General features: G+C 39.5%; 1 protein-coding gene across 1 annotated transcript in view; it reads right to left on the minus strand.

The window, feature by feature from the left end:
- LOC112264159 (C-Jun-amino-terminal kinase-interacting protein 1) overlaps positions 1-17,592 on the minus strand; it is a 144,495-nt gene that overhangs the window by 100,521 nt on the left and 26,382 nt on the right. Inside the window, exon 2 of the mRNA XM_042330731.1 lies at positions 8,930-9,041. Within this exon, the coding sequence (XP_042186665.1) occupies positions 8,930-9,041 (112 nt within the window). The remainder of the gene's footprint in view (positions 1-8,929; positions 9,042-17,592) is intronic.

Genomic DNA, 17,592 nt, shown 5'->3' on the forward strand with positions numbered 1-17,592 from the left:
CGGTAAGCACAGGGAGTTTGCGCAGGTCTCCTACCTGGCATAGCCATACTCCCTGTAAGCCCCCCAAGAAATTTTTGGGGCTGACTCTCGGGCTTCCATCCGCTCTGCCGTGCTAGCTCCTTATAATGCCGCCTCTCTGCTTTTGCTGCCTCCAGCTCGGCTTTGGGGCGACAATAATCTCCAGGCTGATTCCAGGGTCCTTTACCGTCCAATTCCTCCTCCCATGTCCATTTCTCCAGGTGGTGCAACCTCTCCCACTGTAGCTGCTGCTGCCTCTGTTGCCTCTTCTCCTGTTGCACCTTTGGGCGGCTACACTCCCCTGGTTTAGCTCAGGGTCCTCTCCCGTCGAGGATTTCCTCCCATGTCCAGAAATCCTTATTTAGCATCTCCTTTTTCGGCTTCTCCTGCCTGTTGACACGCCGCTTGGTCCGTTGGTGGTGGGTGATTCTGTAACGGTTTTCTAGTGGTGATGAAGGAGAGTCGGACCAAACTGCAGCGTGTCGATTGAGATTCATGTTTAATCAAACAAAAAACCCATGCCACACCCTGGCCTGACCAAATACATAAAGATAAACACAAAATACTTTGACCAGGGCGTGACAGAACCCATGTCATTAAACACACTTTTCCAGGTCTCTGGCTCAAACAATATGGCTGCTATGAGCAAATGAGCTTACATAAATGTTTTTTCATGTCCAATTGAACCATACTTCATAGGTTAACTAGAAGCATATCCCTGAGCATGTGTCCCAAATTTCATCATTCTGACTCAAACAGATCAAGAGATATAAACATGTGCCTGTCATAGAGCAACTGTGTAGTCGATCTGAATATGTGCTCGAACATGTTGAGGCTTCACAAGTGTTTGAAACGTGTACCAAGTTTTGCAAGAATACGAATATCCCTGACAGATTAACATGCATTTATATGCCAGAACACGCACATATGAATGCTTATTGGTCAACAGCGGCCATGTTGTTTTAAGCACTAGTCTGGAAAATGTTTTGTTGAGAGAACTTTGCCACATGTAACGTTTCATACAGATCTGTTATTCAATGCCAGATTAATAGTATTTTAAGTGTTTTTCACAAAATTCAAAATGGAAGAAAATCCATCATTGCGGACCTTATGGATTCAAAGGCAAATTTGTTCCTTGTGATGAGATGGACATTTGTACCGCATTTTGTGACTCAAACAGTGTCAAGGTTGTGACCTTTCAAAGTTTGCCTTTTCAATCGCTTGTTATAGCGCCACTATGTGGTCAACTGGCCCTTGACCATCCTGCTAGGTTGCACCCTCCTAGGCCTTACCATCTCATGGGAATTTGCATTTTAATTTGGCCTTTACGGTGCTTGAGAATGCCTAATAATAATGAATGACAACAAATACAATAGGTAATAGTAATAAACGATTACTACCTTACCATTCTGTGCTGGCTGACGCAAACAAATTAGGCAATTTCAAATCAAAATCAAATCAAATTTTATTTGTCACATGTGCCGAATACAACAGGTGTAAACCTTACAGGGAAATGCTTACATACAAGCCCTTAACATATTACCTCAATTACCTCAACTAACCGGTGCCCCCGCACATTGACTCTGTACCGGTTCCCCCTGTATATAGCCACACTTGTTATTTTTCTGCTGCTGTTGAATTATTTCTTACTTTTATTATCTATTTTTTATTTAACATTTCTTTTTCCTTGTTAAAACTGTTTAAAGCATTGTTGGTTAAAATAAGGCTAGGTGTCCCACTAGCGGGACAACTTCCGGTGGACCTGGAGTGTGCGCAATTCAAATAATATCCATCATTTTTATGATTGTTTAAAGATTTAGGTACATCAAGTGTCTTCTATCGGTTCGGAAAATGGGTTTGGGACGCTAGCGTCCCACCTCGCCAACAGCCAGTGAAATTGCAGGGCGCCAAATTCAAAACAACAGAAATCTCATAATTAAAATTCCTCAACCATACAAGTACACCTTTTTAAAGATACACTTCTCGTTAATCCAACCACAGTGTCCGATTTCAAAGATATCATTATGTTAGGTCAGCAACTAGTCACAGAAAGCATTCAGCCATTTTCCAACCAAAGAGAGGTGTCATAAAAAGCAGAAATATAGGTCAAATTAATCACTAACCTTTGACAATCTTCATCAGATGACACTCCCAGGACTCAATGTTGCACAATACATGTATGTTTTGTTCAATCAAGTTCATATTTATATCCAAAAATCTCAGTTTACATTGGCGCCATGTTCAGAAATGCCTCCAAAACATCCATAGAAATTACAGAGATCCACATCAAATAACAGAAAAACTCATCATAGACTTTGATGAAAGATACATGTTTTACATAGAATTAAAGATAAACTTGGTCTTAATGCAACCGCTGTGTCAGATTTTTAAAAAGCTTTACGGCAAAAGTACAATATTCAATCATCGGAGAACAGCGTTCAGCCACAAAAGCAAGCCATACAGTTACCCGCCAAATTGTGGAGTCAACAAAAGTCATAAATAGCATGAATAAATCTTCACTTACCTTTGCTGATCTTCGTCGGAATGCACTCCCAGGACTCCCACTTCCACAAGAAATGTTTGTTTTGTTCGATTACGTCCATATTTATGTCCAAATACCTCCGTTTTGTTCGCTTGTTTAGTTCACTATTCCAAAGGCACAATGCGTGAGCACAAAATCCAGCCGAAAAGTCAAAAGAGTTCCATTACAGTTTGTAGAAACATGTCAAACAATGTTTACAATAAATCCTTAGGGTCTTTTTATAATAAATATTCAATAATATTCCAACCGGACAATAGCGTATTCATTACTGCGTGACCGCGCAGTAAACAACTGATTGGGCTCAGCCTAGTCCACTTGTTGAAACAGCTCTTATTCGACACCCTTCCACAATAGAAGCCTCAAACAACCTTATAATGACTGTTGACATCTGCTGGAAGCCTTGGGAAGTGCAATCTGGCCCCTTAGACACAGCATATTGGATAGGCAATCACTTAAATGAAACTACAAACCTCAGATTTTCCACTTCCTGGTTGGATTTGTCTCAGGTTTTCGCCTGCCATATGAGTTCTGTTATACTCACAGACATCATTCAAACAGTTTTAGAAACTTCAGAGTGGTTTCTATCAATTTCTATACTTCTAATAATATGCATATATTAGCATCTGGGACAGAGTAGCAGGCAGTTTACTCTGGGCACCTTATTCATCCAAGCTACTCAATACTGCCCCCTGTCACCAAGAAGTTAAAAGCTTAAATTCTTGTTAATCTAACTGCACTGTCCGATTTACAGTAGGCTTCACAGCGAAAGCAGACCATGCGATTGTTTGTGGACTGCGCCCCCACGTCTAAATATTTTTCCACCGGCACAGGTTTCATAAATTCACAAATAGAGGTTAACTTGTTATGGCTGCAATCCAAATACCGGGATCGATATGACAACTATCAGTGAAAATAGAGGGCACCAAATTCAAACCACAGAAATCTCATAATTACAATTCCTTAAACATACATGTGTTTTATGTAATTTTAAAGCTATTCTCATTGTTAATCCCACCAAAGGGTCTGATTTCAAAGCACTTCAAACGATTATGTTAGTTCTCCACCAAACCACAATAAGCACAGCCATTTTCCAGCAAAATATAGCATTCACAAAAAGCATAAAGAAAGATAAAATGAATCACTAACCTTGAATTGTCTTCATCAGATGACACTCATAGGACTTCATGTTACACAATACATGCATGTTTTGTTTGATAAAGTTCATATTTATATTTAAAAAATCAGGCCTACCACTGTTGTGTCATTGGCAAACTTGATGATGGTTTTGGAATCATGCCTGGCCATGCAGTCATGAGTGAACAGGGAGTACAGGAGGGGACTGAGCAAGCACCCCTGAAGGTGGTTGAGGATCAGCGTGGTGGATGTGTTGTTACCTACCCTTACTACAAGGAGGCAGCCCTTCAGGAAGTCCAGGATCCAGTTGCAGAGGGAAGTGTTTAGTCCCAGTGTTTAGTCCCAGCTTAGTGATGAGCTTTGAGGGCACTATGGTGTTGAATGCTGAGCTATAGTAGCATATAATAGCATTCTCACATAGGCATTTCTTTTGTCCAGGTGGGAAAGGGCAGTGTTGAGTGCAATAAAGATTGTATCATCTGGTATTGTTGTGAGCCATGACCCATTTCAGAGCACTTCATGGCTACAGACGTGAGTGCTATGGGTCAGTAGTCATTAAGGCAGGTTACCTTAGTCCCTGTGCCCAAGAATACTTTGGTGGTCTTGCTTGAAACAACATGTTGGCATTACAGACTCAGTCAGGAGCTGGTTAAAAATGTGAGTGAAGATGCTTGCCAGTTGGTCAGCATATGCTCGGAGTACATGTCCTGGTATCCCGTCTGGCCCTGCGGCCTTGTGAATGTTGACCTGTTTAAAAGTCTTACTCAAATCGGCTACGGAGAGCGTGATCACACAGTCCTCCAGAACAGCTGGTGCTCTCATGATTGTTTCAGTGTTCCTTGCCTCGAAGAGAGTAGAAGTAATTTAGCTCGTCTGGTACATTCGTGTCACTGGGCAGCTCGCGGCTGTGCTTCCCTTTTGTAGTATGTAGTAGTTTGCAAGCCCTGCCTCATACGACGTGCGTCAGAGCCAGCGTAGTACAATTCAATCCTGTATTGACGCTTTGCCTGTTTGATGGTTCATCGGAGGGTATCGCGGATTTCTTATAATTTTCAAGGGTTAGAGTCCCGCTCCTACCCTTTAGCTCAGTGGGGATGTTGCCTGTAATCCATGGCTTCTGGTTGGGGTATGTACATACAGTCACTGTGGGGACATAGCTAGTCAAAAGCCACCTACTGGACCCAAAACATTTTTTGGACAATAACGTTGCATGGAGCTGTTTTTATTAGTGGGAATAATTTTAAATATTGTCTAATTGTTGGGTCTTTGGTAAACAAAAGTGTCACGCTACATAGTTGCATATTTATCAATCAGGGCATTTGAAGCCAAGCGAAGTCAAACCCAGTCTGATATTGCTAAGAAGATTTGTCCAATCCCTGTTTTTAACGCACCAATAATCTGTGTTCTCTTTTGGTGATATCATCATTGCGCATGCCCTCGGTGACAGTCCGTTGAATTACAGCCTTGAAAAGAACCTTATACTGGCCTTTATTAATTATAATTTATTTAAGATATTTTGGCATGATTTATACTATGGTGTTTCTATTCCAAGAAACTCAAATACAGTGGTGTCGTGTCTTTGACATTAAAGGTGAAGACTTATTTTATCAAATCAATTCTCTAATTATTATGTAATTAAACTAATGATTATTAGTGATTGTTCTTTACCTCACGTCAGTCTCATCTGAACGTCATAAATTGTTGGTTATCTGCACGAACCCAGCCTTTACTATAAATCATCCAATCCTTCGCACATGAACGGACGCTCATTCGAGAATAATTGCAAGTACATATTTATGGTGTATGTCATTGTTGTCTTCCCTGTTGGAATCCGGTCCGTCTGCTGGAGAGTTCATCCGAGTCTCCCTCTCTCTCTTTCTCTTTTTCCCTGAAGATCAGTTTTTCATGGTTAGATTGGTTACTTCAGAGTACCATTAGGAAATGTGCTCATAGAATGAATGTTTCAGAGTCGTCCTCGGTTTACGTAATTTCTAGCTGCAGACTAGTACTTCGTATCTAAAATTTGCCCATTTTCTGTAGGGATCGATAGTTTCAGAGTTGAACCATTTCCAGCCATGCAGCCAATGCACGTGGTATGATTTTCTAATCTTGGTACTCAAACCTGTGCCACCTCAGTTTACACCGAGGTATGCGTGGTCTTAACCTGTTATGGCTGCATCCCTTTGTTCTCAATTTCCGCCTGGAGACATACCCTAATCTAACTGCCTGTAGCTCAGCCCCAGAGGCAAGGATATGCATATTCTTGGTATCATTTGAATAGAAACATTCTGAAGTTTGTGGAAATGTTAATATATGTGAATATAGGAGAATATAACACAGTAGATCTGGTGGAAGAAAAGAGAAAGAAAGAGCATACGTTTTCTGTTTTTTATTGTTGTAGTATCATCTTTCACATGTACTAGAATAGCCACACAGTCAGATAGGATGGATAACACAAGAGGGCAACTATAGGTGTGCAAAGTGTCAGACTGATAACTTCAGGAATGGGTGAGCTACATGACATTTAGCATGAAGTCATCCAGGTGTCCCAAACAAGTTGCCCAAATGTACCCAAGTGGCCGAATTGGTGAAATGACCTATAACTATATACAGCAGTGCAAATAACTATATATTTTGCTGCCTGTGCCATGTCTGTGCCATGTCCCATAGCAGTCTCTTTCTGATGTAAAGCAGAGGCAAACTGAACAAGTGGTGCATTTCATGCGACACAGAACACAACGACGCCTCCATGCTGTGCCCTTTTGGCCCTGAGGCACAGTCATGCCAGCAGTAATGAACTATGGCATATGAACACCACTGGGGGCAGAGGTAGATCGGGCAGCTTGGCACCGGGGGCTCCCAGTCGGAGTCGCTATCACTGTGAAAGAAAACATTTAAAAAAATATTCGTATTTTATGAGCCTTTTATCATCACATAAAATAAACAGATATGTATTGTATAGAGCAGAGGGAACAGTCACTAAGGTGAAGTGCTGTTCCATTCATCTCCGGCCATTGTTGTGGGCCTGCCCTCTCCTGAACAGCACCCAATGGCTATTTCATATGGAAATGGAGAGGAGTAGCAGGCGCAGTGGCCATGTGTGTGTTTGCTGTTCTACTCCTTTCCGTTTGAATAAAAAAATGGAAAATATAATCTGACATGGGAAAAAAGGATATATATATATACACACACACACTTCATTGCAATTTATTTTTTATTTTTATATATATATATATATATATATTTTTTTTTTCTTTATATTTCATAAAACGGCATTAGCACTTACCCGCCCAGAAGTACGTCCTGTCCTTGCAGAAACAGCTCCTCAGTTCGTTTGAATCATAACACTCCAAGATTCCTCAAACAAAAGATCTGTCTCACTTTCACTTTTTCACTTTCACTTTAGACTTTGACTTCGCTTTTCCTGATTTATTCGCCATGATATCTTCAATGAAATCGTTGAAAATACAACTTTCCGAAAAACAGCTGCGTGTAAAAAGCCTTACAGCAACTCCTCTGATCAATCAAGGCGAGAATGGAGTTCCTTACGCGTGCGATTACAAACAAGAAATGATGGTCCAACCCAAAACCATTACATACTGGCGTTTACCTCAGGTCATTGGCTATCTACCCAGCTAGATTTCAAGAAGATCAGTGGTCATTGGGCAGAAATAGAGTCAATCAATGAAGCTTCGCTAAAATTATTGGTGCGTAAGGTAGTCATTCCTCATTGTCTTCAAATCAGTGCACTTCTGTCAATACTCCCTGCAAAAAAAGCAATGACGTTTGGCTGTGTTGCAAACATCCAGAGGAATGCACTGAAACGAACCATGACTAGATAAACGATTGTTTACGGTGTGTAATCATGTCGAATGCTCCGTAAAAAATTGATAGAGATGGAATTCACGGTACAAACGGTTTACAAAATGTTTCAATTTAGGCCACAAGTGGACATCATTTTCCCATTTTAGGGATTTAGGAGTTCGGCCACGTTGAAATCCTTTGTGGTCTCTCTCTGCATGAAAAGGAGGATAGAGTCTCCGCCAGGAATTTACGACCTGAGATAACATAATCTGGGTCTTGGAGAGAGTGAGCAAGAGGGAATCCCCAATCTACACCCAGAAAGGGCCACATCATGACAGTGGTCTGTATATTGCCTACCTAAAACATCCGTTAATACATTTATTTATTTTTTTACACCTTTATTTTACTAGACAAGTCAGTTAAGAACAAACTCTTATTTTCAATGACGGCCTAGGAACAGTGGGTTAACTGCCTGTTCAGGGGCAGAACGACAGATTTGTACCTTGTCAGCTCAGGGATTTGAACTTGCAACCTTCCAATTACTAGTCCAACGCTCTAACCACTAGGCTACCCTGAAGTCCTTCAAAATATAAACTACATATCCTAATGTTAAAAAGTAGAATATAAACTAGATATAGCCTACTATTGCTGTGGTAGGCAAAATAATTACAAGTGAATTGGCCAATTAAAAGAATAGTGATAAAGGAAATGAAAACGCTAGGCAGAGCATGCCCAGAGCTTGTGGCTGAGCATTTGCAGAGTGCAATTGGAGCGGAGAGGCTGACACAATTTGTTTTCAATCTGCTCAATTACATTCTGCCCTCACTTCACACTCACCCACTTACATGCTCTGACATTCAAAAGCAACCCTGCTTTAAGCTATCAAGAACTGTCAATTAATAATCATATCAATTGGATGGAATCAGTGGATGGCTGCAGCAACCATTACATGGTCTGACAAGCTGCATAACAAATGAGGCCTTATTAGACAAAAATAACGGTTAAGTTGTTCAAGTGAGATAGTCTATGTTTTTTTTGTTGCCTTGGGCTTCAGGGCTTGTGTAGCTTTCTTTACATTTCATAATTTATTAAAATGTTCTAAATATGTTCAACATTTAAGACTGTAATGCAACAAAATTGTTCAGTGGTGCACATACTTTTTCTTGGCATTGTACATGTATCACTGTTCTGATTATCTTAGAAATAGGTGGCAATATTTGGTAATAATTGCCTGCTATTTTAGTGGTGTTCTAACTTAATCTTCAGACCATTGTGTGTGTGTGTGTGTGTGTGTGTGTGTGTGTGTGTGTGTGTGTGTGTGTGTGTGTGTGTGTGTGTGTGTGTGTGTGTGTGTGTGTGTGTGTGTGTGTGTGTGTGTGCGTGTGTGTGCGACTGTCATAAAGCAACTGCAGGTTTGAAGCGCTACTTTACCTTAATCTCCAGGCCATTGCAGTTGAGACTCATCCCACACTCATCTGTGATCTCAGTGATCTCAGACAGGTCCTCATCCTCAAACTCATTCAGGCTGATGTCATGGGTCAACCTGGGGGGGAGAAGAAGGAGAGTGGAGGGAGATTGGTAAGGGGTGGGACAAAGTGAGCAGACACAGGGAAAGGAAATATCTGTCTGAACCCTCCAAAGCACAATATATTTTCCCCTCGAAGTCTGTACAATCTGTCTGATCAATCTAACTGGCCCTTTTAAAATATATTACTGTTGGCAAAGAAACCAGATTGTTCTGACTTTGTGACTTTTTCTAAGTATGGGACATTGTTAGAAACTAAATAACACACACTTTTACGCAGTTAATTTTGGGCACTATAATGCAACATTGTGAATGGGGCATATATACAGTCAACAAGATGTTGATTACATTTTACATACATAATGTTGATTACATTTACTTATTTTACATACATATTACATTTTTAATAGAGTAAAAAAATAGTATATGACATCATACAATACGAAAAAATATTTTGCTTGGATGTGGATATCCAGTAAACTCGTGTTTATGCCCATTCTTATAACCAAACATACTGTAACTCAGGACACTTGTGAAACATTTAGGCAACTAGTCTGTGGAAAATATGCACAGTGAGTTTGGGAGAATTTGTGTTGACTGTGTTGACCGTCTATATTGTGCAAAAAAAACAAAAACTTTTGCTGACTCATGCACCATGCATAGGGCCTTGCATTTTGTTTGAGTTCTTTTCTACTCTGCATTTTGATCATCCCACCTCAAGAGGGCGATATAGCACATTCTCACATCATGTGTGAACTAATTGTCATGTGTGCATACCATAATCATCTAAACGAATTATCCAATTATTCCAAAATAACTTCCCAATCATGTGAATTAACTTAAAAATATGTGTCTGACGACACTCACAGCACCATCGTCATCAGCAGCCTATGCTTTAATGCACCAAATTATTAGGTCATAGACATTATCAACACAAGTATTTCACTACTTATTCATTGTGTGTTTTAGTTTTGCAGGGTATACCGAACCTTCTGTACTTTTTTTATACTAGAACATTTCTGTCAAATGCGTCTCACAAATCAACTCTGTCTATCTGCGAAGCAAATGTCCCCCTTATAGCGCGAAAGCACTGAGTCTGGGCTGCATCATGTTAGCTTCCACTCATGTTGCACAGAAGTTAACACACTTGAATAATAAGGCATATAGAGATGTTTAAACTGTTAATGACTGTTCGCAAAAAACAATGTCCATACATGCTAGAACCCTTTACAATGCAAGAAGATACTGGTAGCTTCCAGCTTTGTAGGTTAACTTTTCTGTTTAGTTTACAGCTAAAGCTATCATCAATTCACTACGCTGGTACTATGTTTCCGATAATATGCAAACCATAAAGCAAAATATGCTGATTTCAGAGTTGACTGCCACTAAAACTTTATTCTTTCAGTCTCTATCTCACGTCTCTCCCAAAGATTATCTATTGCCTCAGTAAAGTGACTCAGGGCACTCCCACTCTTGCCTCATGAATGGCGTAATTACTGATTAACACTAGAACAGCCACTGATGTGCTTACAAGCAGAAAGGTATTTAGAGCCATTTTTTAAGGAAAAAGGTAAAATGGGTATTCCATAATTACTTTCCCATTGTTCCTCAGATGCAGTGTATGGTATACCATTTTGTAGCTCTGTGTCTTTTCTTTTATCCAAAGTAAAAAACACAATTTCAAATTTTGCTCCATAAGACTGAATCATATGTGACCCGTTTCAGGAAGCTAGGCGTATGTTGCACGCCAGGACTTCACAGGAGATGCATTTAAACTTTAAAAAAAATCAAAAATCATTTAAAAATGATATAAAAATCAAACTTTCATTAAATCACACATGTAAGATACTCAATTAAAGCTACACTCGTGAATCCATGTCAGATTTTTAAAAGGCTTTTCGGCGAAAGCATAAGAAGCTATTATCTGATGATAGCACTATAGCAAACAAAGAGGGTAGCATATTTCAACCCTGCTGGGGCTACACAAAATGCAGAAATAAAATATAAAACATGCATTACCTTTGACGAGCTTCTTTTGTTGGCACTCCAATATGTCCCATAAACATCACAATTGGTCCTTTTGTTCGATTAATTCCGGCCATATATATCCAAATGTCCATTTATTAGACGCGTTTGATCCAGAAAAATACAGCTTCCAAAAAATGCAACGTTACTACAAAATATTTAAAAAGTTTTCTATAAACTTTGCCAAAATATTTCAAACTAATGACTAGGGGGCAGTGACTAGGGGGCAGTATTTTCATTTTTGGAAAAATAACGTTCCCGTAGTAAACGGGATATTTTCTCAGGACAAGATGCTAGAATATGCATATAATTGACAGCTTAGGAAAGAAAACACTTTAAAGTTTCCAAAGAACTGATGTTGCAGGCGAAAGCCTGAGAAAAATCCAAACAGGAAGGGACTCTTATTTAGAAGGCTCTGCGTTCCTATTCTTCCCTATTGAGCAGTGAATGGGCTATCAACCAGATTACTTTTTCTATGGCTTCCCTAATGTGTCTAGTGTCACAATACATAGTTTTAGGCTTTTATTCTGAAAAATGAACCTGAACGTCAACTAACGTAAAGCGTTAGTGGTCAGCTGAAGTCTCTCATAGTTTTTGGTGCGTAAAGGACAAATGCGGCCATTGTTTCTCTCTCTCCTACTAAGAAGCCACCAGTCCCGGTTAATATATTATCGAATATATATTTGAAAAACACCTTGAGGATTGATTATAAACAACGTTTGCCATGTTTCTGTCGATATTATGGAGCTAATTTGGAATATTTTTTTCCGTTTTCGTGACTGCAATTTCCGGGTGATTTCTCTCAGCCAAACGTGAAGATCAAATGGGGTTATTTCGCCTACAAAAATAATATTTTTGGAAAAAAGGAACATTTGCTATCTAACTGGGAGTCTCGTGAGTGAAAATATCCAAAGCTCATCAAAGGTAAACGATTTAATTTGATTGCTTTTCTGATTTCCGTGACCAATTTACCTGCTGCTAGCTGGACAAAACGCTATGCTAGGCTATCGATAAACTTACACAAGTGCTAGTCTAGCTTTGGCTGTAAAGCATATTTTGAAAATCTGAGATGACAGGGTGATTAACAAAAGGCTAGACTGTGTCTCAATATATTTCATTTGTGATTTTCATGAATAGGAATATTTTCTAGGAATATTTATGTCCGTTGCGTTATGCTAATTTGTGTCAGATGATGACAACGGTCCCGTTCACGGGATGGGGTGTCACTAGAGGTTAAACGTTAATAATCAATCAAATTGTAGATGGGTCTATCTGTGTTCAATACAGGAAGACAACAAACCATGCTACTTTTCACGTCTTGCGCATTCTCAACAGTATTACCCAGTTCCTAGATGGCCTACTTCTTCATTGCACAAATGAATAACCTCAACCAAATTCTAAAGACTGGTGACATCCAGTGGAAGCGGTAGGAACTGAAAACAGGTTCCTAAGAAATATAATTTGCCAATAAGAAGTCAGTGAACAGACAGAGACCAAAAAAATAATATTCTGAACGGTTAGTCCTCTGGGTTTTCCCTGCTACATAAGTTCTGTTATACTCACAGACATGATTCAAACAGTTTTAGTAACGTCAGAGTGTTTCCATCCAAATCTACTAATAACATGCATATCTTATATTCCTGGCATGAGTAGCAGGAAGTTGAAATTGGGCACGCTATTTATCCAAAAGTGAAAATGCTGCCCCCTATACCTTAAGAAGTTAAGGAACATAGTTGGTTTAGACATGGAAAAAGACATGGAACCTTCACGCTAGCCATGATTGGCTGAGAAAATGGGTGGACTCGACATGCCTGGAGATGAGTTTGGATTGGTCTGCCATTTAGCATGGTTCTGTTTATAATGTGAGCTGCTTAGTAAGTGTTGATAATCCTTTCTACCGTGGCTTTTTTAAAGATATAATGTTAGCCATCGAGAACTACAAAAGTTTTGCTACTTTTATCAACAAAATTGATCCCTTGACTTTAGCAGGCGCTATTGAAGTATCTGACAATCTGGATGGCTATTGAATTTCTTTCACATGACCCATCAATTTAGACAGGTGTGTCTGGGTAAGCGCCATCTAATCATTATAAAATATTTTTATCTGGACCCTTTATGTTTTTGATATTGCTACTATGCAAATATGCAAGTAACCATTTCTATGTACCATTTACACCTTCTGTATCCTGTATATGTGACAAATGAACTTAGATTTTATTTGATATAGTGTATGTATACCAGAGACTGTAATGTGAAGAACAACATGACCTGCACCACAGTCAGATTGGGATATAGGCCAAGGACTAGATAAAGTGTAGTTTTACCTGGAGTTTTTCCTTATCGTAAGCTACTAGTGTTAGTCTTGAACTCTTTGGTTGTTTACTACACTACTCACTCTGTTTAGCACATGGGCTCACATGTGAATCCTTATAGAGTTGGGTGTGAACGATGCTGAATGGATGTAGACAAAGAAGAGCTCTCCAGTAGATGTACCAAAACATTCAAGGTCCATTTTCTCAAAAGTGGGGTAACATGTTTGTACGATATACCATTTTGTAGTACTTTTATCAAATGTAAAAAATAAAATAAAATGTTTTTATTTTTATTTTTCATTTTGTTACAATGGACCGAATCCTGGTGGTGGGTCACATATTTTCATGAATAATTCTTCATAAATTTCATCCTTTACAATAGTTTATGAACTATTTATCAAGGGTTCTATGCAAATGTTGTTAATCAGTACAATAAAATAAGTCCCAAATGGAAGGGAAAACGGTTGTTTTGTCATCTGTATCACCTTGAAATCAGCCAAAACAAGCTCAATAACTAAATGCATGGACACTCTTATTGATTTCATGGGAATAAGCTCGGTAAATCTTGATTCGCCCAGTTTATCAATAGAGATTTACCATTCAAAGAAATGGATTACCATTATGTTTCTATGTAGTTGGATTGGTAAAAACAAAACAAGTCAAATTGATTATATGATTGTATAATTGATTCATTAATGCGTTCATGGCAGTCAATGAAATATGTTGAAGTAACTTCAACATATTTCAGTGACCATCATGAACGCATTAATGAATGTCAATGCAATGATATTAAATTTAAGAAAAAATGCCAAACGATTGATGAAAGCAGTAAATGACTTTATCTGTCTGGATCAATTGCCACTCTGTGACTTTGGTTAATATGCCTTCTTTTTTTGCAGTGGTATCATTTTGGAATTGAGTATCGTGAAGGTATTGAGAAACATGATACTAAACCTGGTATCCGTATCTAAGTCAGAATTCTGGTATCGTGACAACACTACAGTGTTTAAGGAGATAATGATTTTTGGGCAAGATTCACAGTTGAGTTTTTTTGCTTCATTTAACCCTGCTTGTTCAAGTCCAACTTCTTTCTGACTGAGTTGGGTAGTCTTTTTTTTAATGTATTTTACTTTTGCAAAATACAAACAATACGATAATGACAATAACAAGACAACCATAAGAACTGAGGATGATATACAGTGCCTTAGGACAGTATTCAAACCCCTTGACTTTTCCCACATTTTGTTATGTTACAGCCTTATTCTAAAATTATTTTTTTAAATGATCATCCTCAGTAATCTACACACAATACCCCACAATGATGAAGTGAAAACAGGTTTTAAAAAATGTTTGCAAATGTCTTAAAAAATAAAACTACCTTATTTACATAATTATTCAGACCCTTTGCTCTGAGACTCGAAATTGAGCTCAGGTGCATCCTGTTTCCATTGATCATCCTTGCGATGTTTATACAACTTGATTGGAGTTGAACATGATTTGGCACACACCTGTCTATATAAGGTCCCATGATTGACAGTGCATGTCAGAGCAAAAACCATACCATCTGGTCGAAAGAATTGTCCATAAAGCTCCAAGATAGGATCGTGTCATGGCACAGATCTGGGGAAGGGCACCAAACAATTTCAGCAGCATTGAAGGACTCCAAGAACACAGTTCTTAAATTGAAGAAGTTTGGAACCACCAAGACTTCCTAGAGCTGGCCGCCCGGCCAACCTGAGCAATCGGGGGAGAAGGGCCTTGGTCAGGGAAGTGACCAAGAACCCGATGGTCACTCTGACAGAGCTCTAGAGTTCCTCTGTGGAGATGGGAATACGTTCCAGAAGGACAACCATTTCTGCAGCACTCCACCAATCAGGCCTTTATGGTAGAGTGGCCAGACAGAAGCCACTCCTCGGTAAAAGTCACATGAGAGCCTGCTTGGAGTTTGCCAAAGGGCACCTAAATGACTCTCAGACCATGTGAACCAGTATTCTCTGGTCTGATGAAACCAAGATTGAACTCTTTGGCCTGAATGCCAAGCGTCACGTCTGGAGGAAACCTGGCACCATCCCTACCTTCCCTACGGTGAAGCATGGTGGTGGCAGCATCTTGCTTTTGGGATGTTTTTCAGTGGCAGGGACTGGGAGACTAGTCAGAATTGAGGGAAAGATGAATGGAGCAAAGTGTTGATGAAAACCTGCTCAGGACCTCAGGCTGGGGCAAAGGTTCACCTTCCAACAGGAGAACGAGCCTAAGCACACAGCCAAGACAGTACAGTGGCTTTGGGACAAGTCCTTGAGTGGCCCAGCAAGAGCCCGGACTTGAACCCGATCGAACATCTCTGGAGAGACCTGAAAATACTTTAACTGTACAGCGGTGCTCCCCATCCAACCTGACAGAGCTTGAGAGAATCTGCAGAGAAGAATGGGAGAAACTCCCCAAACACAAGTGTGCCAAGCTTGTAGCGTCATATCCAAGAAGACTAAAGGCTGTAACTGCTGCTAAAGGTGCTTTAATTAACAAGGTAGTGAGTAAAGGGTCTGAATACTTGTGATATGAAAGTTTTTTTTATGTATTTGCAAACATTTCTAACAACCTGTTTTTGCTTTGTCATTGTCATTTGTCACTAAATCCATGTGCATGTACGTTGTGTGTATATATGCCAATGTTTGTGTTGCTTCACAGTCCCCGCTGTTCCATAAGGTGTTTATCTGTTTTTTTTATCTAGTTTTACTGCTTGCATCAGTTACTTGATGTGGAATATGTTCCATGTAGTCATGGCTCCATGTAGTACTATGTGCCTCCCATAGTCTGTTCTGGACATGGAATGTGAAGAAACCTCTTGTGGCATGTCTTGCGTGGTACGCATGGGTGTCCGAGATGTGTGCCAGTAGTTTAGACAGACAGCATGGTGCATTCAACATGTCAATACCTCTCATAAATAAAAGTAGTGATGAAGTCAATCTCTCCTCCACTTTTAGCCAGGAGAGATTGACATGCATATTATTAATATTAGCTCTTTGTGTACTGTACATCCAAAGGCCAGCCGTGCTACCCTGTTCTGAGCCAATTGCAATTTTCCTAAGTCCTTTTTGTGGCTCCTGACCGCACAACTGAACAGTAGTCAATGTGCGACAAAACTAGGGCCAGTAGGACCTGCCTTGTTGATAAGTGTTGTTAAGGCAGAGCATCGCTTATTATAGACAGACTTCTCCCCATCTTAGCTACTACTACATCAATATGTTTTGACCATGACAGTTTACCATCTAGGGTTACTCCAAGCACTTTAGTCATCTCAACTTGCTCAATTTTTAGTTGAGGACAAATCAAATCAAATTGTTTTTGTCACATGCACATGGTTAGCAGATGTCAATGCGAGTGTAGCGAAATGCTTGTGCTTCTAGTTCCAACAACGCAGTAGTAACCAACGAGTAATCTAACCTAACAATTTCACAACAACTACCTTATACACACAAGTGTAAAGGAATGAAGAATATGTACATAAAATATATGAAAGAGTGATGGTACAGAACGGCATAGGCAAGACGCAGTAGATGGTATCGAGTACAGTATATACATATGAGATGAGAAGTGTAGGGTATGTAAACATATAAAAGTGGCATTGTTTAACCTCTCTAGGGTAGGGGGCAGCATTCGGAATTTTGGATGAAAAGCATGCCCAAATTTAACGGCCTGCTACTCGGGCCCAGAAGATATGATATGCATATAACTGGTAGATATGGATAGAAAACACTCTAAAGTTTCCAAAACTGTTAAAATAGTGCCTGTGACTATAACAGCAGAAGAAAACCTGAGAAAAATTCATTCAGGAAGTTTTTTTTGGGGGGGTTTGTAGTTTTCAATGCAATGCCATTACAGTATCCATTGACATAGGACTCCATTTGCAGTTCCTATGCCTTCCACTAGATGTCAACTGTCTTTAGAAATAAATCGTTTCAGGCTTGTATTCTTATAAATGAGGGAGTAAGACCAGTCTGAATGAGTGGACCCAAACGTGACGCAGAGTTTTTTCAGGCGCATGTGCATTTCTTGTTTACCTTTTATATTGACGACCTTATTGTCCGGTTGAAATATTATAGATCATTTAGGCTAAAAAACAACCTTAGGATTGAATATAAACATAGTTTTACATGTTTCTATGAACTTTATGGATACAATTAGGATTTTTTTGTCTGATTGTTTTGACTGAGTTTGAGCCTGTGGAGTACTGC

Source organism: Oncorhynchus tshawytscha, linkage group LG12 (genome assembly GCF_018296145.1).
Source record: "Oncorhynchus tshawytscha isolate Ot180627B linkage group LG12, Otsh_v2.0, whole genome shotgun sequence".
NCBI classification, from domain to species: domain Eukaryota; kingdom Metazoa; phylum Chordata; class Actinopteri; order Salmoniformes; family Salmonidae; genus Oncorhynchus; species Oncorhynchus tshawytscha.